Here is a 25,690-nt window from a genome sequence, read left to right as displayed (position 1 = left end):
ACAACAGGGCTAAACAGAAATTCCACAGCTCATATATTGTTCAGCTAACTGGTTCAGCCAAAGGTTTTGTTCTGCGTCGATTTCTTTTTTCTTCCACTTGACTTAATGCATCTTCATAATTTATTATTCTTTTTAGTTATTTTTTTTACTGACTGTTTAATTACTTACGTCATACATAGAAAAGAACTCAATCTCTCATCCTGTAATGACTGAAAATATTGTTTCAGTCTTTTAATAGTTCAGTAGGTCCTTAGTTTTTAATATGACACTCTGTCTTAGGGAAAGGATTGAGCTTAGTGGATAGTTTGTGTTATTTATTACAATAAAGAATAAAGGTGTGGAGATTTTGTGCAATGGCAGAAAAATTATACATAGCTTTAAAATATTACAAATAAAAATCTGAAACAGTTGTGTTTTTTTTTTTTTTTTATCAAGCTCCTGTGAGTTGATGCTTTTATTGGGAAATTTGGAACTGCAAGTCTTGTGCTTAGTCATTGCACAAGTGATAATAAAAAGTTAATTCAACACAGTCATTTAGTTAAAGATTTTACCAGTATTGTCAATTGTGGTCTAAAAATAAGTAAAAATAATGCAATTGAGTTTTTTTATCAGCACACAGAATTGATTATATTCAGTTATATTTTAATTAACATTAATGTTTTTCTGAAATGGTTTCAAAAGTAATGAGCCATTTAAATTTTTCATAGATTTTAGAAAAATTTCCATTAGTTTATCATTACTATCATGCTCATGTCATCCTGAATGATATTGTCCATTCCGGATTAAAAACCCACCAATTTAAAAGACAAAATATCTTTAAAAATACAGAGCCGTCCTTCTTCTGCCTGCTTCAGAGGCAGACTGTCTGGATGACAATAACTGACTCATTATTTCTGTGCTTATTTGTTGAAGAATGTCTGTACCTTTCAGATTCACCTTTTCTCCGTTCTGTCATGTGTTCACGCTGACCTGAATCTCAGATAGCCCGGATTCAAAATCGGGTGCAGCAGCACAACATGTGGATGAGTGCACAAAGAAATCTCCAGTCAGAGCTGCCAGTAAGATGTGAAGATATGTGAAGACATTTTTTTTTTATCTCAAGTATTTTAGAAACGTGTATTTGTCTATATTTTTCTTGCTCCGATACGCAGAGGCAAAAAGTGGTTTTACAGACGACTGTTGGCTTTTACATGTCTGTGCTCACACAAACCAACCCGACCACAGATTGACTGTTTCTTCCACAGCCGGTCATGGAGGCGGATGTTTGCCGGCCTCTCTTCTTGCTGTCTGTTTAATAATTCAACACACCTGAGCAGAAACACATTTGCCCTATCAGCTCCTGTTTGGCCAGCAGAGCGTGGAGATGGCGTTACAAGCTCCCAGCCTGCCTCCCTCTTGCTTGTTAAACCCCCCTCCATCCCCCTCATACCTCATCCCACCGCTCGCGCTCCACTTCATGCCTCTATTTCTGCCAGAAATGAAAGTAATGAAACAATAAATGCGCTCCCCTCCTCTCACCGCTCAAGTAGAGAGACAAAACAAAATCATGTTGCATTTTCTTTGATGTATTATGAAATTGGTAAATTAAACATCAAATGCAACGACCCCACTGATCTGCAATAGATGTGAAAACATCAAACGAGCTTACTCGTATTGCATTCAATAATGCAACCCTGCACAAAAATTAGGCCTGTCAGCAAGCCTCCTAAATTCAGTGCACCTCTAACAAGAAAATATTAAAATTGGAATCATTTGTCCATGCAGCTTGGAGGAAGGCTATTACAATTTCTGTGTGGAGACACAGCTTTTTTCAGCTCTGTAAGAGCTGTTAGGATAATTTTATTATCATCGTTACATTAGTAGTGTTATTAGTTCATTTATAGGTTCATCTACAGGTTAATTGTGAACATGTGTGTGAGACAGAGCTAACCTTTCTTTAACCCTTAAAATATGATCTTTGAAGATGGTCTTCTGAGAGTTTCCTTAGTCGTAAACCTGTGTTTGTTCCCTGTGTCCCCTTACGTAGAGTTTCCTTAGTCATAAAACTATTTTGCTATGTTAGTTCCTGGGGGCTCCTAATCTTATCAGCACCAGCCCCTTTTGTTCTTGTTTTTGTGTTAATAAAAGGCAAGTTCTACTGCAGAGTTTCAGAACACATGGTGAACTGTTCTGATGAACAGTTCTCTGTGTCTTCTCCTTCTGCAGAATCTTGGTTGAAAACTCATAAATGTTGTCTGTGGTTCTGTCTTTGTGTTTAGGCAAACAAAAATACCCAACAGAGCAACTATGATTTTGTTTTAAAACAAGATTGACAATAACAATGATAATAGTAATAATAATAGTATACTGCGCAAGACTAACAAAACAGGAAATACTGTGCAACTATTAGAAATAAAAAATATCAGACTCGCAATCTTAGGGATGTGCAACTGAGTTGGCTCACTTTTTAACCATGTGCATAATGAGCATGTGTGTAACATTTAACAATACAGATTATTGACAATACAGTATGTCACTTGATGCTCCAGAGATTCCCTATGTTTCCTCATGTTTGAGGAAACAAACATCTGTAACTTATCCTAACATTTTGAGGACATCTTTAATAAATAAAAAGATCAAAAAAGAAGAATCAAATCATTTAATTTAGGGAACTTTTAATGCAAGGTTAAGAGTAAAGTCTAAAAGTAACTTTGACCTTAAAAGTCCATGAAACCTGTGAGCTGCAGATTTATAAAATCTGTGGTAGTCTAACTGTGGTCGTTGGAGCAGCAGGAGGCAGTGACTCTAAAGTAGATGTCACAGCAGATGAATTAAAAAATCCCGTTGTTTGTAAAGCACACCTGAGCCATTCAGTCGTCGGGCTGCTTCCATGTCCCAAGGGGTCGGTGGGCAGCTGTTTCTTGCTAGTTTAGTGATGCCACGCTGGCCTACCTGTAGCTCTGCAACAGTTCCTGTTCTCTTTGTTCTTGGTGGCTCTTTCTCCTGGGAAATCATCACTCTGCTGGCTCGAAGCCCGTTAAACAGACTCATTCTGTGTGAGTGTGTAAGCATCTATGAGACCAGACGCTGGTTGCGTCTGCATTCCCTGTCCACAAACAGGCTAATGATGCACAAATGGAACGAAAATAGAAAAGGGAGAATTTCAATAAGCGCCCAGCCTTTTTCCTTCCAGCAGGGTCAATAATTCAGTGAATGCACAAATGTTTCATCTGTTTCAGGCTATTTCCCAATATAAAGTCATTATTGCATCTATTAGTTCACCAAATTTCTGATCATCGAACGCAGAGGTGTTTCATTATGTTCAGGTTCTCGGATTCCAGTTGTTCATTATCAGTCCATCTCATGTAACAAACAGGATTTTCAAGCAGACAACCACTGTTTTTTTCAGAACCTGCCTATTGTTATGTCTGGATTACAATTCAACGCTCAGCTGAGCACTTCATATAGCAGCTGAACAGAGAAGGTCTGCTTGTTTCAGCTTCCCTATTGTGTTACGAAGCACAATAGTTAGTAAATTATGAGAGCAAAAACATTTAATCTGTAAAATTGTCCCCAAGACTCTTCTTTTGAAGTCTAAGCGTAACTTCATTCTTAAATTGTAATTTATAATTGTGCTTTTTCCGTATATCTACCTACCTAGAATTCAGTTTCATAAAACTGAATGAAGCATTACCTCTGAAGAAAAAATACTTATTTTTTTTACCTTTTTATGAGTGTATTATAAAAGAAGGTTTTTTTTCTGCACAGTTGGAGATCTCTGTGGGGATTTCCTTGTTAAATAAAGAAAAAAAATAAAAAGAGTAAAACAGAGAATACTACAGTTTCCAAATGCACACAGGTTTTCCTTTAATGGCCTACCTGTTTTATTACAAATTGACCTCAACCTGCTTTGTGCAATGGCAGCAGTTTTGCATGTAAAAGCAAAGTGCTTACCGCAGGCGTACCTGTCTGCTTGCAACACCTGACTGCTATTGTAGAGTACACACTGAGTCCCTGAAGGTCCTGCCAATGCAAATTCAGTCATATTAATTACAGCATTCCTAACGGGAGATAGAGAAAAGGGTTTGGAGGTTAAAAGAGGTGACTATGTCAGGTTTTCTAAGACAGAAAAACAGAATTTGGTTTCCTTGTGTTATTCTACGTTCTATTAATCATCAAAGATTATGGTATTATTATTTTTATAGAGATGTCATTTAATCAGTTAACTTTGCAAGAATATAAACTGTGGCAGTTTATATTTTTTGAAGTCCTTAAATAACTGGGAATATTTAGATTTTTATACTCTTTAATTTGTCATTTTCTGCTTCATTACAGGGGTCTAAATAATGACCAATACAAACAGACAGCCACACTGATTCTCCTTGTGTGTATTCTAAAATAACATGAAGTTCTAGTACAGGTGCACAGAAGGTTAAAATACTTTCCAAAAAGTAATTATGGCTTTGGCAACACAAATGCAGCTGTACAAGTGGAAGCCCATTCTGGGCTCATTGAGTTAGAAAAGGCCCTTAACGTCAAGATGATGAAAAATCATCTCCTCCATTGAAGGACACAGTCACATTGAGTGAAACTCAGATTTACATACAACAGACAAAAGGCAGACTATTTAAATCACTGTCATGTGGCGAGGGATGTGACAGAGATGAAGGAGGTTTGCTATTAGCTGCTCCCTTGAGCGGCCTGTGGAGGCCAAGACACGGATCTTTGATTAAAGTGCAGCAGGGCTGAAGGCTGAGATGCTCCCTGCTGGGAGGATTTAGTTGTAGAAGAGGTAGTAGGTCAAAGTGTAACCCGGAGGAGAGCACAACTGAGACACTTTTCACCAAATGCACAACAAACGTTTTGAGATGAACTTAAAATATTTCAACATTAATCATTGGCTATAACAGAATTATTTATTAATATCCATCATGTTGGATTAGTAGGAAATCCCAGTTCAGTAATGTTAAGGTCAACAATCTGAGATTGAAACTTTTGTGTCCCTAAATCTTAGGCAATGCAATGTGAGACAATGCAAAAGAAACCTAACAATATCAGTCTGTTTTAATCAAAACAAAACATTATAATTTCTCAAAATAACACTGTCATTGATTTTTTTTTCCCATAGTAAGCCAAAAAAACCCCCCCAAAAAACAAACGATCTTTAATATGTTATCTATGAGGTAGTTGCTGCTTTGTAGCCAATGGGCTGCCATTTGTAAAGTTAAACAGTCAAATTAACTACAGTATTTTTTGTTATTTAGCCTCTCATAAGGGAACAAAATGGGGGTTAATTTTCCAAACTCATATTTTATCATTTTATTATTTCATTTTTAAATGTCACAGTTTCAAGCTAAATATTGAATTGACAAAATGTTAAACAGCTGAAACTATCTAAGTTTCTCAAGGTCATTGTAGGTGGTTATGAATGTGGGCAGGAAGAACTTCCTGTTGTGGCCATTATTACAACAAATGAAACGTCCGGCTAAAGACTTTGTTGTTGTTTTGTGCTGAGGACGCTCAAGGTTGTCCATTATGTTGTTCATTTTATAAACAATCCTTCTTCACAATAATCTCCAGAGATACTAACACAGTACCAAGAATCACTCTTCTTTTTTTAGCCATTTGGTGACAACCATATTTTTGACTTAGACAACAGACAATTTATCCTCTCTGTTATTCTCTGTTCAGTAGAGAGAAGCAACAGTCTCTGTGTTTTTTCTTCTGTGTAGCTGAGGTCGATGCTTTCACTTGGTAAACTGGGTCAGGGATGTATATGGGGATAATTACGCATCTTTGACCAGCTGTCCTTGAGCAGGAAATGAATATTACACTGTTATATGCGAGGTCGTTGCATTTGTTGTTCTGATTTAAAATACTCCATCACAGATGTGCAGGCACATACACATTCAGGATGACAAAATGCTATGACGCAAAAAAACAAGCAGGTGTATACTCACAATCACATCAAGGACAAAAGCTTTCTGTGGGTGAACTGTGACAGAATGGATCTCTAGTATTCAAGTATCAGAGATGGTCTTAAATACGTTGTCCTTGAGTTATCCTTCTGCTGCTGTTCAGAAAATCTTTCTGTTTATTTGCTGATCCACAGTAGGGAAAAAAGTGCAGCAACAATATTATGAAACTGAACATGTCTATTACAAAAAACAAAAATGGTAAAGCCATCCTTTAATGCCCTCCAGGCACTCAGGAGATTGTTGCCATGGCATCCATGTGATCACAGCATTTCTTTGCTTTTTTCAGTCAAAATGAACTTTCTTGACCTCATCTTATAAAAGGTAGGAATGTGAGGTGTTAAATGAATATTTATTCTATACTTACTGTTAAGTTAAACTAAGAAAAATTAGACCTTCAAATGCAAGTCTAACTGAAGTGACAAACAAGGAAGCGAATGTCTTGACTTAAAATTTCAAGTACAATAAGCAAAATTACAGGTTTACTTCAGATATCAGTTACCATCCCAATCTGTCACTAAATACAATGTAATGAGACTGCACAGCTTGTTACAAAATATAGTGCTGTAAAAAATATCTGAAAAACATAGAATAGCTGTTCCATTCAATTCTAGTCATTTATTTTCATGCCAGATTACTGTTTCATCAACAAGTGTCTCTGGTTGGTTTTCTAGAAATCTGCTTTTATCTTGTGCTTTTGTCTTTAGAGCTAGTCTGTCAGTGAAAACACAGAGTTTTCTATGACTGGTAATATATTTACACCCCACTTTGATTAAAAAAAATAAACAAATAAAATATTTAATTTATCTTTCAATTGGTCATCAGCAGCAGACTCAACATTAATCAGTCACATCAAAAGATACAAACTTGGATTTGGTTGGAAACATCTGTTCAACTAATAAATGTGTATTTTTCTTTAACATGAGTATGATGTGTGCTGTTTGCTTCTGTCTCTAAAAATGGACCAGACATCTAAACTAAAGCAGGTTTTCAAGCTGTGCTTCTCAGCATGCATTGGTGTTATCTCAATTTTCACTGAGTCATACCTGCCAAAATGTAGCAGCAATCTCTGTTGATAATGCACATCTGGGGAGTCAGTTTTACAGCAATCTGGCAGTGACACTGAGCCAAGTCTGCACCCTCTGAGAAGGGATGGCTTATTGAAATTCAAAAAACATAAAGTACAACATCAGTTTAAGTTTAACAAAACACAAAAAAATAGTTAAAATAATTTGATTAGTGAAGTTTGACTATTCTGTTTTTCTCGTTTTTATCCAGGCCCCTCAGCTTGGCACCCTGATGGGCGTCTACATGCCCTGCATCCAGAACATTTTCGGAGTGATCCTTTTCCTCAGGATGACATGGCTGGTTGGAATCGGAGGTGTCATCGGGACCTTCATCATCGTCTTCATGTGTTGTACCACTGTGAGTCTTCTGCCTACTTTCGCTTTTAGACTTATATTGTCTTAGTCCTCAAGTTGTCGTGAATTCTAAAAATTGTAAAGCAACATCTGTCCCAGGAGTAATAAAGATTCGGAGGAAATTACTGTGGAAATATATTTATATTGCAAGTTATTTGTATTTTGACAGTTTCAGGGAATATAATATGCATCATTTATTTGAATGTAAATGTGTCTATGCTTGATATTCTGTGTACCTAATAATTCCAGAAATAGATCTTTTAATTATTTTTAGACACTTGAATAGACATTAGTTACCTCAGTAGGCATTATCATCCCGTGCTGCATTCATGTTGTTAAACCAGTGTTATTAAACCACTGGAATATGGGTTGAAACCTGATTCCTTGGAATTGGTACTGACGTCTGCCTTGTTTAGTTGAATCCTAATTTATGAGATCTAATTTATGAGATTTTATGTGCTTTCACAGTTTTAAAGGGGATGCTGCTGATGAAACATTTATTGGTTGCCTTTTCAGATACAGATTAGTTGGTTTATTGCATATTTATTAAAGAAACAATGTAACATGGGTTTAGATTGTAGTAGACAATATTATTCATATTCATCATGATGCCAAGCCTGGTGGAGCTGTGTGTTATGTTTACCTGGCCAGAAATCCAACAAGCAAGTGTGTGCAAATGTACAGAGTGTAGGCTTTAAATAGTAACTATTATTCCACTGTCCTGTGCTGGTTTGTACTTGCTAGACAATTGTGTGCATCTGTTAATATCGTTTGCTGTTTACATCCAAACACAAACAGACCTATCTATTCTTGAAGTAAGCAAAACAGCAATTTCAAGAGTGTATTTTTTGCATCAAGTCATTGCATAAATGCTGTTTCATAATATTTCCAACTGTGAGAATGACCTGCATCAGAGTCTGTCAAATGAAAATGTGGATTGCAACTGTGAAGAAACTGGCTGGCAAACTGTTTGCAAATTTCCCAAAAATATATTTGATGGTTATATGTAAAAATAACTTCAGAAAGCACAGAAAATAATAAAAAAAAATTAAAGCTCTATAACAAAGAAACACTTTTAATGCTCAACTGTATTCTACAGATTCCCACATGCATGTAGCAGAAAATAAAGCAAAATCTTTACTACAAGAACAAGGACTACAGACGTTCTTTAAAAAGAATCCAGTGTTGCAGAAAATACAGACACAGGTACTGGACATTGTAAAAGCAAGAAAACTGAAGATGAAACACCTTGATGTTTTCTCTTTTCTATTACTGTCACTGTCATGGTGAATTCAGCCCTTCCCATGACCTTGAGACTCAAATTATGACCCTATCCCACAGCACAAAGAGTCCTGCTGTTAGTTATTTGTGTGGATTTTCACACTGATTGTGTTTGAGTTGTTTGATGAAATCCATCGTCAGGGAACAAATATTGCAATTTTCCTTTGAAATTGTAAAACCGTAACCCTTTTCAGTGCAAATCTTACAAAAATACAACCACAATTATTTGTGGGGGTCAGGGCCCAAAGCAACCCACAAATAATTGAAATCCTTAAATACTGCAGACCCATTCTATAATGGCCTGTTAGTTGTTCCGTCACCAAATATACTTCAATATGCATTAATACACAAAGTGGAAACCCTCTTGGCATTACCGAAAAAGCTAACATCCACAGTTCTCCTCATCTCTGCTGCTAGGGGTACAGCCAATCAGCATCAAGGGAAATAAATGGCCCTTCTGGATTGATTACTTTGCAAATGCCAGCCAGTAGAATATCAATTAGCCCTACCAGAAGGTATTTCTGAAATATGAAGACATTTTGTCATCCAGTGAAATTGGGACTTTTAATGGTATCCTGTGAGCTTAAAGCACTTTTATACTTTGTAGCAACAATAGGAGCTAATATTGAGCTAGCATGTGGTGCCAGTGGAAAGAAAGTCCTTAATTTTCCTAACAGGAAGAACCTGCTTTTTGTAGGCCACAGCCTACAAAAAGCATTCACCAGAAACAAAATCAACCTCCTTCCTTTGCCATCACCTAAATCCTAAAATAACCTGTGGGATGAGCTGAAGAGAAGAGACCAAATCTTTCTAGAGAGAAGAAGGAACTAACAGTTATCCCTCTCTCTAAGTACTCTAAGCAAGAGGACTAAGTGAACTTGTAGACATTTTAAATAAATAAAATGATATACTCATATTTTATTACTGTGTGAAACATTTAGAACTTCAGAAACTGAACTCAACCCTTTCATTTCTCCCAGAGAATGACGCATGGGAAATGAAGTTTTAAAAAGTGTGAAAAATCTGGTTCAGCCTCAGATTGACAAGAAGTCAGTAAACACGCATAATTTTTATATCCTCACACACTGTAACAGCATAATGCCCCTCTGTGTACACACCTGATTAAAGCCTGAAACACACACTCTCTTTTCAGTCCCATGCACACACACAGCGCTTATCAGTCACACCAAGCTCAGAGCAGAGCCCCGGGGCGATAAGCCAGAGCGTGAACAGTGCATGAGAAACCCTCCACCCCCAACACACACACAGACACACGCACACACACCTCTCTCCTCCTGAACGTATTACATAACATATAACCACTGAGACCTCCAGGGGTTGCCAGCCGCATGATGAAGGAGTACATGTGTGTGCAACGATTCCCACCTGATTGAAAGCCACAGGACTTGTGTAAAGGAATTGTGGATGCTGCAAGAGTCCATGTTTTATTCAGTGATGGGATATTACTGACAGCACGCTTTTCATTAGCTGCTCAGTCACAGCTGCACATAACTGTTACCGAACACACATACACGTCCTAATTTTTGCTGTCAAGCAGCCTTTTGACAGATTATTAACGAGGCTCTGCGCTTTTTTTCCAGGAAATTTCTATTAAATGAAAAGTGTGCCTCCATGTGGAACTACTCTGACACCGTTAACCATGAAATGATATGCAAAAGTCAACATAGTGCAGCATTCTGCAAGCCAGTATATTCAAACATCTGGTGTGTGTGTGTCTTTATCTCACATAATAAATTTAGGCTTGTCAGGAAGATAAAGAGACTGTTCATATTCTGGATGTAAACTTGTCAGTTATTTTATTATTTCTCATTACTCCCAGGTCATGAATCCTAATGCTGCAAAGCAAAGGGTCAAATGACTCTTTTAAATGTTTCAGATGATTTTTTTTCCTCTTGTGTATTTCAGTTTTCACTCCAATCTCTTTCCATTCCTCAGTTCCTCTGTGGTTTTTTTCAGTAATTTTTTTTCTTGTCACTCTGCTTCTCTCTTCTCTTTGTTTCCCATGCACAAAAAAGGACCAACCATCCGTCTTTCTCCTGTTCTGCCTGAGTTGTCAGCCTCTTTTGCTTTTCACAAAATCTGTTTGTATCTGTCACATTAGCCTAAAAGTGATAATCCTCTGCATCTGCTTCATCTGACACCTCTGCAAGCCTTCCACTGGGACTTCAGGTGATGAAGCTCGTACTGTCATGCTTCATAAAACGTTTGCTAACAGATTTGTTCAAAATGTTTCAGATTTGTGACCAAGATAAGCTCAGTAATCCAAAAAGCAATTCTCAAAGGGTGCTTTAGAAAAGAGTCAGTGCTATTTTTATTAAATTTGCATTTGTTTCATTCAATCAAGCTCGATAAATGTTAGACCTATAAAATCAAGAAATCACTTAAATACAACCTGTGTGACAGCAGGAAGCAGGATAACATTATCTCAAAGAGCAACAGATTGACTCCAGTTCACAGAAAGTCATTTCAAATCTTCTGAATCTTACTACACAAAAACAGTGAAGACATGGAAAAGTAGAAAATCTCCACACAAATGCCGGTCAAAGGTTCTTCAACAGTCCTTTTATGATTAACCCAAAATGTCACAAAAATCTGAACAATATTAAAAGCATTGAACCTCTCAGTTACCTCAGTTAAATTCACCATTAATAATTCATCAACAACACAAAAGCTGGGCAAAGTAGCATTACCAAAAAATATAAAAATAAAAAACCTTGATGAGCCTCAAAAGTTTTGGGAAAATATTTTGTTCACTGCCAATAAAAAAGTTTGCTTTTAGAAAGAGAAGAGTCCCTCCACATTTCCTACCTACATTGAAACATTGTGGTGGTGGTTGTGTGATAGCCTGGGGCTGTTTTGCTGTTTCAAGACCTGGATGACGTGCCATAATTGAAGGAAAGTTGAAAAAGGTCCCTTTAGGTAAAAACAATATTGAAAACATACAATGACAAATGGAAGACACAGGGAGTCAGAGCAGAAGAGCAGAACGAAATAATATGAACAATCATGGCACAAATGGAAAGATCCAGCAAATGTAGAAGGTGAAAGAGGAGCTTAAATATTAGACGAGAAGTGTAAATGAAAAAAACAGCTAATTACAGGTGAGGGGATGCAGCTGGGAAAGAGAGCAAATGCGGAAAGAATTAACAGCTGAGATTGGGAGCAGAATGGAAGATGAGGATGAGGTAAAAAACAAATAAACATATGTATGAAAGGGGAAATGAAAGCTGAACAGTAACAGAAATAAATACTAATCTAAACACATTCAAAACAAAATAATTGAACAAGAGGAAAATTAAAATGGAAAGATAAAAAAAACAAAAATTAAAGACAGAAAATAACTGAAACTAAAACTCCAAACACCTATGGATCATAACATTTAGTATTTAATCTGGTTTCCTCAAATACTTCAATTTGTTGAAGTGTGACAAGAAAGCGATAACAAAATAAATCTGTAAAAGAGCAAACATTGTAGACCATCGAAATGGCAAATCTCTACTTCTAAAAGATTTTCTGCATTTGAGAAACAAAGCATGCTAAGAATGCAAGCACTAAAGGAACTGGAAGACCTCAAGTCATGTCTAAACTAATTTCTGCTCAGCTCTGAGGTCAACAGAAGGCCACATCAGTTTGAACCTCAGGGACAAAACCGACAAACGATGTCCTTTGCAGTCACAGTTATGGAGCAACAAAACCAATCTGCCCTATTTTTATATTGCATTTCCCATAAAACATAGCTTTAGCTCATTTGTCTCCATGTTGGCTTAGAAATGAGTGAAGCTCTTCTCCCACCTAGACCACATTTGGAGGAAAATTCCACTTCTCTATGATATGTGAGCTTTGTGCAATTGTACCTCATGTGGCTGAGACAGATGGCACGGCAGCATAATCTGACGTTGTCTGCTGGCTCGCTCACAGACCAGAGGGGCCGTGGGTTCAAGTGAGTCCAGGGGGACAGACTCCAGGTTTCATAGAGAGATAGGAATTTGAGCCAACTGAAATGTGACTTATGCTACATTACATAGACACATGGAAAAAAATCCCACTTTCAGATTTACTTAACACAGAGAAATCACATGCTGTTTTCTCAATGGTGGTTTCTGTACACCAAAAGGCGGCTGATTCAGTAATAACAAGTTTGCAATATTTACTATGCAAAGCAGGATGCTTCAAAATGGAAAAAAAAATTGTCTTTCATTAAGAATTATTCATAAAATAAAACCTGAGGAAAGATTCACTTGGTAGTTTTGTTCTCTTTCTTGATATTTTTCTGATCTATGAAAGACTAAACCCTCTGGATGTTTTTTTTTCACTGAAAACTTGACTTATTGACCCAGACATCCCTTCTTTTTTTTTTTTTTTTACTGAGCTCTTTGCCTGGGGAGATTTTACTTTGACACATCAAGTGTTTTTTGAAGCAGCAGGTATCAACCAATCACAGTTGAGACTGTCCATTGTGGTTGCCATTGTCTCTACCAAGAAGTTTTATTTCCAGTTACTGTGGTTGAAATAAGCAGAATTTAATGTGCAGCATGTCCATTGTACTGCACATTTATCCTCATATACAGTACCAACAGCATAAATTACACAATTCAATTGATTACTGTTCTCTACAGTTACATGGTGATTCAGTGAATGGTTATTTGTCTGGCTACCTCTGTGTGGCTGCAGCCCACATCAGATAAAACACTTAAACAATTACTGTCTTATCTGCAGGGCTGGGAGAAGAGCTTGTGGTCTCATTATGGCCAGATTAGACCGAAATTCAGAGCCTTACTCACTTCTCAGTCCAGATCGTCAGCCCAATGGGCCCTCAGGTGGCTCTAACCACATTACAGTGTTCACAGAGGCGAATGTGATGCAAGTTAAACATAATTCTGAGCATTCTGCATTCTGTGGTGGAAAATTATCAGAATGTGTTGGGATAGAATGGTGGCAAAGAATGCTCTGAAAATGGAAATTAGATTTTAATGTCCCATCAGAGACTCACAGTATAAGTTTATAGTTAAACTTAAACTTTTAAATTTCATAGTGAAGCTGACAAAAGGAACCAGTTTGTGCTCTACATACACATAAGGATACAAGTCAGAAAGTTGCATAAAATATATAGAAGTTGGCCTACTTATCTATTAAAATAGTACGACTTAATATTGGATACCACTGCATAATACAACCTGTACTTTTCTGGTACTTACATGTTGTTAATCAATTATTTTCTGATATTTATTTGATCTTTCCTAAACATTTACAGAACACCTTTCATGAACATACATGTTTTAATTAAGTTCACCAGTTATTTCCTGACACTTTCCCAGAACTTGCACTTTCTATAAACTTACCTTTACGTCATACAACTTACAAAGAACATTTACTGAACATTTTGAGGGTACTTACCAAATTATTTTGGATAACTTGTGGTATACTTTCTGGAACCAACATGATTCTTTCAGGAGGCACATTTAATTTCCAGTTTAATTTAACAGCTTTAATTAACAAAGACAATCCAGGTCAGATAGTTGTTCACAAAACCAACATCTAATAGTAATTATATGTGGAAAAAAGTAATAAGTAACAAGCTACATTTAAGTTTCATGAATTAATTATAGGTTCCAGGAATGTACCATACAATATCTTTTGAGGCTCCCTGTAATATCTGTAAGACCTGAGAGATAAAAAAGGTGGCTCGGGATCACTCTACAACCTCTAGGTTCTGTCAATATAAAACATATTTGTTTCAGCAAGGTGAGGCTTTAATGTGTTACCAGTCATTTCATCACCATCCATTCATCAAATGTCTGCACGTACATATCAGTGCAGGGTTTCTCAGATCATATTCAAATAGGTATAAAAAAAACCCCCTCAGAATTATGCATTTTATTTCAGCAAAGTCTGGGTGTCAATAAATGTTTTTCTTCATTTTCTTCAAGGTTTTAGAGGTTAACCTTTGGAATGTTACTTTTACTATAATTGCCTACATGCAATCTGCATGTATCAGTGAAAATATCTAAAACCAAACTAACTCAAAATTTTAAATTACCACAAAGGAAAACAGTACCACATTGATTTTCTTGTAAGGATATAAAACATAGAGGAAAGCTAACTTATCCTTACAAAAAAGTTATCCAGCACAATAGCTTATAAAACTTAGCTTTTGACAAGGAAGCAGAACAAGATGGCCTAAAAGTTTTGAGATAAAGTTAATGCAGCATGATTTAAAGAAGACTGAAAACCAAGTTTTCCAATTCAGTTGTCCAGAAGTTTTGTTCAAATATCCAGGTATCTTTTCTGCAGCACAGACATTTGTTCTCTTTAATCCATTCCTTGTAATAGAAAAGTCAAAAGCTGGAGGGTAAGAACTGTTTTGTGAAAGGCCATTTAAAGCTTCCTGTTTCTCACATCTCCTCCTCCCTTCCTTTCTTTCTGTCTGTGTTGCTCTCCTTCTTGTGGTGACAATGCAAAAAGACACCCGGAAACCGAATAATGGTGTTTGAAAGAATAATGAAATCTAAATGCAGCCTTTGTCCTGTCAGACACATGGACTTTCTCTCGGTCTCACTCACATGGCTATTCGCTTTGTCTTCCTCCCCCCCCATGCCGGTTCTTCCGCTCACTGCACGCATCTCTTCCTCCTTTCCTCTGCAGGGCAGCCAGGGCCGGCTGTCAGTGTTACAGGCAGCTCCACTCAAGCGTGCACTTACATTTCTGATGGTGTTTTTCTCCCACTCAATACCAGACTTAACATTAGAATCGTGATTGGTTTCTGTTGGTTCACATAGAGTTGTTGACAGGCCCTGTTGTAATATTATATATACTGTCAACCAGCAGGAAGCATGAGCTTTTAGCATAGCTGCAAACTGTCAGTCTTCCTGCGCTCATGGATGTGCGTAATTTCAGTATTCTATTTTGGTTGGTGCAGAAATATCTCAATAACTCTGACTTGCAGTGGATTGATGCTATAGAATTATATGAACTCCCCTTTTATACCACTGAGATTGTTTTTTTTTGGTGTTTCTCCGTTGACAGTGAAGTACATTGTTAGTACCTCACTATAACAACATACTGTGCAGTGTGTGGTTAAAAAGCATTACTGCAATGGACAAGTGAAAATGAAATAAAAGATTGCTCTGGTTTTTGTAAAAGTCATGTCTTTAATAGACAGAAAATAAATTAGGAGAAATCTGACATAATCAAAGACATGAATCATTCTTCAACTCCATGCTACATCAGTTAAAAATATCTGTAGGAATCAATTTGCTGTTGATTACATTTTTACAAGAAAATTAAAGAGGGGACAGAATTTATGTTGCATATTCTGAATGGCAAACACAGGTTTGTTGAATGCTTACCCATGAATTGTGCCTGAAACATAAAGTTGTAGGGGATATCCAATATAATGATTCATCAGTGTCACCAAGCCCAGCATTTAATTTTTCCATTACTTTGGTTCATGAGCAAAGGCTCTCAAAATGATATACATTACCAGCTGCAGCTGTACGCTGCAATGACAGCTATTTATTGGATATTATAGTGACGTGTTGCAGAGCCAAGGCTTTCCGTTTCCTGTCTTTATACTTGCATAATAAACACTGTCAGTGCTTGTTGTCAGCAGTCCTCATGACCTTGCTGATTCCAGGATTTAACTCTCGACCCTGCTGCTCATACATTCTGGGACACTGAAGGCTCCCAATAGTAGATGTACCACCAGTACATCTCCACATCCAGTGAAACTCTTGTTAATTGTGTAAAAAGATGAAAATAAATTCATATTTGAATTGTTTACATTATAAGAGTAACAGTTGTATTTTGATGTCATAGAGATCTGTTCTGTTCTTTTTTTAGAGAATACAAAAATGTTTTTAAAACCATTGTTTCTTGATATTGGACTAAATGTACTTAGTTTAAATCTAATATTTTTTAAATGTTTCAGTGAGATTATGCTACTGCTAAAAAAGGTTATTTTATTATATTTAAATGGTTTTGCATAGAGTGCATCCAGAAAGTATTCACAGCTATTCACTATTTCCACATTTTGTTTGTTGATACATCCTTATTCCAAATTGCATTAAATGAATCTCTTTCAAATACCCCATCATGACAATATTTAAGAAAATATTTGAGGACTTTACAGATATTAAATATAGAAAACAAAAAATTTCACAACGACATAAATAATCACAACCTTTGCTTAATACTTTGTTGATCCACCAACAAAGTGGATCAACAGTATTTCTTTGCAATACTCTACAAGTTCCATCAGGTTGGATAGGACATTAATATAGAGTAGAGTAAGGATGCAATATAACAAAATGTTGAAAAAATGAAGCACCATGAATACTTTCCAGATGCAGTCTATATTTACTATGTGCTCAGAGCATTCGTTAAGTTTTATGTAACATTTGGTGAAAGTATAAAACAATGGTATTTGATGAGAATTTAAGAAACATTTTTATCATAATAATAAGCAGATTCTGATGAAGATGTAATATGTTTCTTATCTCCCTCTCCTTGAAGACGATGCTGACTGCCATCTCGATGAGTGCCATCGCTACCAATGGAGTAGTGCCAGGTGGGTGAGCAGACGCCGGCGCCACACAGTCATCGCCGTTTGATGCTGCCCGCTTCTAAATTTTCCCTTTTCACGGATTGCTTTTGGCACATTCCTCCCTGCACAGCTTGATATATTCAGAAACATTAGGATCTTTAGTCTGTGATCTTGTGCTCTTTAACTTTCTCGTCACACATTATTTACACAAAATAAAGTATCTGCCAAATTCCTGCCAGTAGAACCCAAATCTGCACATTTGGATCCGTGTGACGATGCATCGCTGTACGCATGCGGTCTGTAATGTGGGGCTATGTAGTAATAATGGTCCACATCTTATGTTCAGCAGGGGTCACAGCAAATTACAGGCTTGTGAAGGAGCTTGGATCTGAACACCCATTATAAGCGTCTGGCTTAAAATGGGTGGCAGCCTTTATGTTGTCGGGAAGTGCTGATTAGGGTTTATTTATTTATGCACAATTAATTAATTGGCACAATGTTTCACATAAATATAAAGGCGCTGTATTAACAAGTACGAATAAGAAGAGGTTAGTGGCACAACACAGTTATACACCAGTGGTCCCTGTAATATCAAAGGATTAATGCATTACTAATATTAATTATGGAAAGGTGAATATTTAGAAATTAAAGTAAAACTATTATAAGTGTATCAAACAAACTTTCAGGTTTATTCCATTTGTTTTTGAAGTGATGTACAAATGATCCACTATTTTTTCCTGTTGATTGGTGGTAACCTGATTCTCATTCTGGACACTAAATCTGCTTGGATAATCAAGTTGACATAAATAAATCACTAAACTGGTGGAAAGCAAAGAGTAAATTATATAGCTGATTAAAATAAACTTGAATAGATGTCTATTACAGCTAACTCAGTCATAAAGAAAACATTTGCATGCCAATGTTACTCCTTTGTCTGTTTTTAGCTGGGGGCTCCTACTACATGATTTCTCGTTCACTGGGCCCTGAGTTTGGTGGAGCGGTGGGGATCTGCTTCTACCTGGGAACCACCTACGCTGGAGCCATGTACATCCTGGGAGCCATTGAGCTACTCCTGGTATGAATCATCTTACCAAGATTACTGGGTTCCCTCTCTCCTAATACTCAATTAACTCAAATAAAAATGGTTTTGAGCTCAGCCTCATAAACCAAGGTGGTTATTTTGCAAACTGCTAAATAAACTTGCAGCTTGCAGCTGTTGCTGGTCCATATTACATATTGCATGTTCTGCTTCATAGAGACGGTTTTCAAATCCTAAAATGTTGAGTACAAGAAAACTGCAAATGTACAAAATAACTTTTTGTAATTTTTGTTTTTTATTTATTTGTCTATGTCATACACTCATGCTATCTCTTAACTAAACACATTTAAATTATGTCAGTCCTTTACTAAAGGAGAATATTCCTACATTTCCTTCCTCCAAGTGTTATTATATTAACTACATTAGTTATACAGAAATAATTAGTTTTCGCAAAAATATTTCAATAAATAAGTTATGGAGCCAATATTTGAAATTGTTTACCAGTATTTATTAAGTTAAGATCTTATTAATTTAGTCTTCTGTACAAATCATGTGTTATTGTAATAAAAATAACGCTTGTACAGCTGAAATCAATCTTCTCCCACTCAAACAATGGAGTCAGGAATATCTTGAGATATTTCTGCTGCAGCGTTCCCATGCCAACACCGATTGCTTGTTAATCTTATCTGTGCTTGTCTCTATTTTTGTTGCTCAGCAGCAGGAAGATGATCCTCGCATTTTTAATCCTGACCACAAACCTACAAGTGGCCTAAATTTTCTAACCGGGGAAAAAGCTGTCTATCTACAAACAGGCGGTAGACCGCCGTGGACACGGCCAAAAAATAAAACCGCTCATAAACCGTCTGCATGCATGATGTTACAAAATTAATGTCAGCTTTGCAGTCTGCTTTGTACTAGATGAAAATCCTTCATCCTCACAGATAATCGAAGCCATTTTAGTCTCACATTCTGTTCATATTGTTAACAGATTACTTGGATATATTTCAGAAAGTGTTATCGTTCTTCCTTCCTCCTTTTTTCTTCTGCCTCTTGTTTCTCTTGTCTTCCTCTGCAGCCCAACATCCTGCAAGGAATTTTGGGATAATTATGCATATGACGCATTAATGAGAGATTTAGATACTGACAGGCTTACAGAGGCATTCTCTCCAACAGCTCTGACGATGACTATTTTATGATTAAAATATTTTATTCTGTTATCATTCATTCTCCTTCTGCTTGTCTCTTAAGGTCATGCAGAGTTTGATCATGCCTGGAGGTTAATATTGTCTTCTGGGTCAAAGCTGGCTTAGTTTCCATTGTAAAACAATCCCGTCGGAATAGTGCGGAACAGACCGGCACGGTCCCCATTTGAATACATTTCATCCTCCAATCCCCAGCCTAGAACACAAACCGAAGCTGCTATTTTCGGAAGTATGAAGAGTTCAAAGAGAAGCAGGAGATTTTTTTTTTTTCTGCCTGGTGATGTGCTGTTATTCACATCAGATCAGCTTTTCAAACCAAACGTCTGAGCTGAGCCGTGGCGCTCCACTTATTCTTGGCACTTTTAGAAAATAGCCTTTTTACAATGATTAAATAGTTTGTGGTGGAAACCTAACAGTTGTTGTTTTTTTTTTTTTTTAAAAAGGAAGAAACTCCCATGCTTATGTAACCGCAATGCTATGAATCATCACGAGTTGATGACAGATACTGATGGTAATTGTGGGTTTACAATTTGATGTGATGGGGCTATTCTTGGATTTAGTAATAGTAGCAGTGTATTAATGACACTTAACTTTTAAATATTAATTTTCTTGCTTGAATACCTTTATTAAATTGGATTAAAATAGCAATAGTGTGCAGCAGAGGATTGTTAATGGAAGAATCACAAGTTTTACTCGCTCTTCACCTCATTCTTCTTGTTCCTGGCTTCTTTTTTTATGATTCCCTTAGTCTATTTTCCCCTGGTTGGCAGGTAATACTTTTTTCCGCTAACAGTTCACAAGAAGACCGAGATTCTAGCATTAAGTCTGCCAGTTGAAATCCCCTGATACACTGTGGAAAATGAGAAGTGAAAGTGAAACAAACACCTCCAAGATGCCCCCTGGCAAAAATCAGATTTTTCATAAGAAAAGTGTGTTTTATGTGTGAACCCCCCCCCTGTCTTTAGATCTACATAGCCCCCAAAGCAGCCATCTTCCCCCTGGAGGGCCTGGAGGGTGCCGAGGCGGAGGCCGCCCTCCTGAACAACATGCGCGTGTATGGGACCATCCTGCTGACCTCCATGGCCACTGTGGTGTTTGTTGGCGTCAAGTATGTGAACAAGCTGGCCCTGGTGTTTCTGGCCTGCGTCATCCTCTCCATACTGGCCGTCTACGCCGGAGTCATCAAGACCGGCATTGACGCACCCGATTTCCCGTAAGTGAGATAACTAAGACAGAACAGCAGAAGAAACTCAACCATAAATCAAACCGTTAGACATCTGAAAATTCATTTTACTCTTCAAATCGATGCTGCTGAAGAAAGAAAACAACACATAGAAACAAAACAATGCTTTATGATTTGCAGCAAACTTGACTAATGTATCAAATGAGTTACTACTATAGAACACTGTCTTGCATATTTCTATCCTTACTTATGTGCACAGCATCATACAGTATTATGCATAGATGTTTGATTTCCTAATATTGCAATAATGTGAATATGCAGTATTTTGTGATTTGAAGATGCCAAAAAATTTTTTTCCACAGCGTTTGTATATTGGGGAATCGCACTTTGGTGTGGAAGAACTTTGACGTTTGTGCCAAGACCATTGAGACCGCTAACGGGACAGTCACCACCCAGCTGTGGCGCTTGTTCTGTGACTCACCTTTCTTGAACGCTACCTGCGACAAATATTTTGTGGCCAACAATGTGACTCAGATCCAGGGAATTCCTGGGGTTACCAGCGGAGTCCTGGCAGGTGGGTCCAACTGTTTTGGATCTGGTAGTGTTTGCATCTTTGCAAAATGAGAACAAAAGTTAGGTTTTGTTATGCATTGCTTGGGTTATTTACTGACACTTTGGCAATTTAACATCCAAAGATAGAAGCTTCACTTATAGAAAAATTAATTTAAAGAAGGGGAAGAAAAGTGTTTTGGTGTTGCTTTTTTCAGTGAAATTTTTTTTTCTGGTAAGGGTAGAAATGAAAATAATAACTTCTCTTTTACTGATTGTAGCATAGAATTTGTTGATATCTTTTAGTATTGGATGTGGTACTAAAGCTCTGTCATTTTCTTACAAGGACACCAGGTTTTGGATCAAGCAGTTTTGTTCTTCAAAGCTGGAAGTGTTTTGTAGCCAGACATAGTTCACTTCACTCACAGCTTTTCCTGCAGAGTGGTTCCACACTCTTAGCTTTAGAAAGTGCAGAGCTAGATTAACCTTATTTGACTCTGATATTTAACAGTAAAACCCTGCATTAATCATAAGGTAAGGACTGTGCCCTTTAAAAATGATTCTTCACTCACTTCGTATTTTGCTGTTCAGAGCAGAGTTACTGTGACATTTCTATGCATGGATCAGTAACAACCTTTATTGTCACAGTTAATGACATCTAAAACTGATTAGCTCCCTCATTAAAGATTGTGTTCCGTTAAAGAGGTTGAAGAAGGACAAAAGCAGTACTAAATCAGGGCTGCTGGGCCGCCTGTAGTTTTCCCAATCACTATTTTGTTTTTGTCGTAATTCCAACCGAGGACGTCTGTGAGCACGAAAGAGAAAAACAGTTGTCTGACTTCAGAATTACTAAAATATCGTAGTTAAAAAACATTTCTGATTTTCTTAATTGTAGGTGAAGCAAAAAGTTAAGCAATGTCCTGTTTTCTGAATAGATGAATTGAATTAACACAATGCTTTTTTTAGCTTCTTCTTATGTAGTGACCAGTGCGGACCATTATTCTTGTCAACACATTTTATCATCAACAGACAACCTGTTTGGGACCTACTATGAGAAGGGAGATCTGATTGCCAAACCTATCCTGGAGTCAGTGGAGGACCATGATGACCCTCTGACCAACGCTAACCGCTACGTGTTAGCTGACATCACCAGCTTTTTCACTCTGCTGGTCGGCATTTACTTCCCATCAGTGACAGGTGACAATTGCTTCCAGTTGTTTTCTTTGTATTATTTGCCAAAAGTCCTTGTTTTGCTATAAACTAGTGATAAGGCCTGAAACATTTAGGAAGTTATGGACCCAGACCTGAATCTTCAAAGACATATAAAGATAATTACAAAGTTGGTCTTCTATCATCTGAAGAATATTTCTAGGATTAAGATTACAGTGATTACTTACTATCTGATTGAATTTGTTTGGGACACCTAAAAAAATCAGACAGCTGCAGCTGATTCAGAATGCTGCTTCTTGGACTAGGACAATAGAGCACATGTAAAGTCCTTACACTGTCTCCCTCTAACTCAGAGAGTAGACTTTAAAATACTTTATATACTTTAGAAACCACTGAACAACATAGCACCAAAATAAATCAAAGACCTGTTGTCATTGGATCAACCTTCCAGGTCTTCTGGTTCTGTCCTGCTCTGAATCCCCATTCAGCTGAATTTCGTTCCGGTAATCTGGAATAACTGCTTCCAGATTGCTGAAGCAATTAGTTACTTTAAATCAAAGCTAAAACCTCACCTGTTTAGAGTTACGGTAATAATAAATGGAACATTGATTCTTGATGATTTTGATGATGGCATTTGACAAAATGCCCTGTTGCTGAAATGTGCTATGGACACAAACTTGGTCTTGTCCTCATTCAATACCAAACTAACAAAACTTTTATGTGTATGCATTCATAATCTTTGCTTCAACTTTCTCCACAGGAATCATGGCTGGATCCAACCGCTCCGGCGATCTGCGTGATGCCCAGAAGTCAATACCCATTGGAACCATTGCAGCCATCACAACCACCTCCACTGTCTGTATCCTCGTATGACTGCGCCTTCAGCACCACACTCATCCTCAAAACAAGAACGTTTTAAAAATAGATTACATTACATTAAGAAACGTCGCCTAGGTTGTCCAATGTCAGTCAGATACTTTATTGCGGACAGGATTTTAAGCTATCGTGAATTTAGGCGTTTTCTCAGCTGTAGTTAAAAAAAAGAAAGTGATTCTGGCCGGCAGGGAGCCTCATAATTAAAGGTCAGTGTTTTAAAATTGGAAAGGTCATTATTGTGATGATACTCATCTCATTTTGGCACTTAGTTAGGAGTTATCATGCATTATTTATATTGTTGCCTCATTTATAAAGTTTGCTTCCAAGTCAATTTATGGCCACTTCTTATATTTGTTTATTTTTATCTACATTAAAACTAAGGTCATGATTTATAATATTAACTTGTTGTGCAGTTATTAATTTTCTTCCATACAGGCAGAATAGAGAGAAGCAGCTAAATTGAATAACCTCCAGTGTTTCTCTAAATAATGAGCTTGTAGTCTACACAAATTTGATTAGGACTGCTAATCACATTATGTGGCTGCCTATGCAAGTGCAAGTTAATAAACCCGAGGGATATTTGTTGCAGTGTCACTGATCGCTTATATACTCCACTAAATATTGATTACTGCATTTTCCTTGCTAATATACTTAACCACTAGATCAGAAAATGAAATGCATTTTAAGAATTGAGTGGATGTATTACCGTCATTTGGAAAACATATCAACTGTCTCTGTGCGGTAGCTTACCTTTCCTGAAGCATAACTTCCCAGACATGTCCAGTGTGATTCTGTTTGGTGCCTGCATTGAGGGGGTGGTCCTCAGGGACAAGTAAGTCCATGTTTGGTGTTTGAAAGCAATTTGATTTATTAAACTCTGCTCAATTTCACTTCATTTAGTTTGAGAAAAGTGACTGTTTGATGTTTTAAAGTATTGTTGATCTCCTTTTTTAGGTTCGGAGAGGGCGTGCATGGGAACTTGGTCATTGGGACGTTGGCTTGGCCGTCACCATGGGTGATCGTAATTGGCTCTTTCTTTTCCACTTGCGGGGCAGGGCTCCAGAGCCTGACGGGAGCTCCCCGTCTTATGCAGGCCATCGCCAAGGATGGCATTGTGCCCGCCCTTCGGGTGAGTTTTTGTTGCTTTCACAATCAGACCGCAGTGACTAATTTACAGGAACAAGAGCAGAAGGTACCGCATGCAGACAAAAACGTGTAAAAAGCTGTGGTAATGGATTTTCTGTTGTTGCAGATCTTTGGCCACGGAAAGGCTAATGGAGAACCGACATGGTCCCTCCTGCTGACAGCTTGTATCTGTGAAAGCGGCATCCTTATTGCCTCCCTGGATTCTGTGGCTCCCATCCTCTCCATGTAAGAACTGAAAACTAAATTAATTTCTATTTTTAAAAACCAACAGTAGGAGAGTTCAAAACATTCGGTTCACCTAAATAGAAATGCCAGTGCACTCAAAATTAATCTCACCAAAACTTCTCTCCCTTCATTTCCATTTTGAGGATCCCAATTTGTCAGTTCTCATAAGAGAAGCTTTGTTAACTTGAGTTACTTTGTGTCCTGCAGGTTTTTCTTGATGTGCTATATGTTTGTGAATCTGGCCTGTGCCCTCCAGACACTCCTGCGGACTCCAAACTGGAGACCCCGCTTCAAGTTCTATCACTGGTCAGCTCTTGACAACATCTCAGATTTTATGTGTCAAGTCAAACCTCCATTCCTTTATGTGGACTCAATAATTCATATTGCTTTTGTAGGGCTCTGTCCTTCCTTGGGATGAGTTTGTGTCTCACTCTCATGTTCCTCTGCTCCTGGTACTACGCCATAGTGGCCATGGGGATCGCTGGCTCTATCTACAAATACATTGAGTTTGCAGGGTGAGTGCACAAGAAAGTGATAAACATCTGATGATTGCAGCTCAAGACTAAAACGTTTTGGTTTGATTTTTACAGAAAAACGTTTTAGTTTTTTGTTTTAGTTTCAAGCTTTTTTGTCTTCTGTGAACTCAGAACTCTTGATTAAATTTTTGCTATGAGTATTTCTTAAACATAAGTTTTTCTAATTTAATGTAATGTTACCACAAGAGGGATGTATTGGAAAAAAAGACATTATATTTTATCTTTCCACCATTTAGAAATTATGGAAAAATAAAAGTGATTAGTAACAGACTGTTTCGATTAATTAAAGACATAACTATGATTATAACAGTTTAACGTTAACTGAAAGTGGTTGCATAACATTATATTTTCCTATGTTAGTGAAAATTCTGCCTCTTTTTATTTTATATTTAGTAATTATTGACATAAAATAAGCTCCCATTCTTGGCAAAAAAGTTGCTTGTTAGAAGTTTTCTTTTTTCAAATGTACTAAGAAATATGCAGTAGAAACGAAACAATATACTAGGTAAGATTTGGTGTTTTTGCAGTTTATCTTTGCAAGACGT

General features: G+C 37.2%; 1 protein-coding gene across 3 annotated transcripts in view; it reads left to right on the top strand.

The window, feature by feature from the left end:
- slc12a5a (solute carrier family 12 member 5a) overlaps window positions 1–25,690 on the top strand; it is a 149,336-nt gene that overhangs the window by 107,884 nt on the left and 15,762 nt on the right. For all 3 annotated transcript variants that reach the window (XM_044121107.1, XM_044121108.1, XM_044121109.1), the window contains exons 4-15: window positions 7,233–7,379; window positions 17,189–17,243; window positions 18,164–18,294; window positions 20,426–20,673; window positions 21,006–21,217; window positions 22,222–22,389; window positions 23,123–23,221; window positions 24,013–24,070; window positions 24,193–24,367; window positions 24,491–24,609; window positions 24,817–24,915; window positions 25,005–25,124. In XM_044121107.1, coding sequence (XP_043977042.1) covers window positions 7,233–7,379; window positions 17,189–17,243; window positions 18,164–18,294; window positions 20,426–20,673; window positions 21,006–21,217; window positions 22,222–22,389; window positions 23,123–23,221; window positions 24,013–24,070; window positions 24,193–24,367; window positions 24,491–24,609; window positions 24,817–24,915; window positions 25,005–25,124 — 1,631 coding nt within the window. The remainder of the gene's footprint in view (window positions 1–7,232; window positions 7,380–17,188; window positions 17,244–18,163; window positions 18,295–20,425; window positions 20,674–21,005; window positions 21,218–22,221; window positions 22,390–23,122; window positions 23,222–24,012; window positions 24,071–24,192; window positions 24,368–24,490; window positions 24,610–24,816; window positions 24,916–25,004; window positions 25,125–25,690) is intronic.

The sequence above is a fragment of the Gambusia affinis genome, linkage group LG07, assembly GCF_019740435.1.
Source record: "Gambusia affinis linkage group LG07, SWU_Gaff_1.0, whole genome shotgun sequence".
Lineage (NCBI taxonomy): Eukaryota > Metazoa > Chordata > Actinopteri > Cyprinodontiformes > Poeciliidae > Gambusia > Gambusia affinis.
This window is presented reverse-complemented; position numbering and strand designations above follow the sequence as displayed.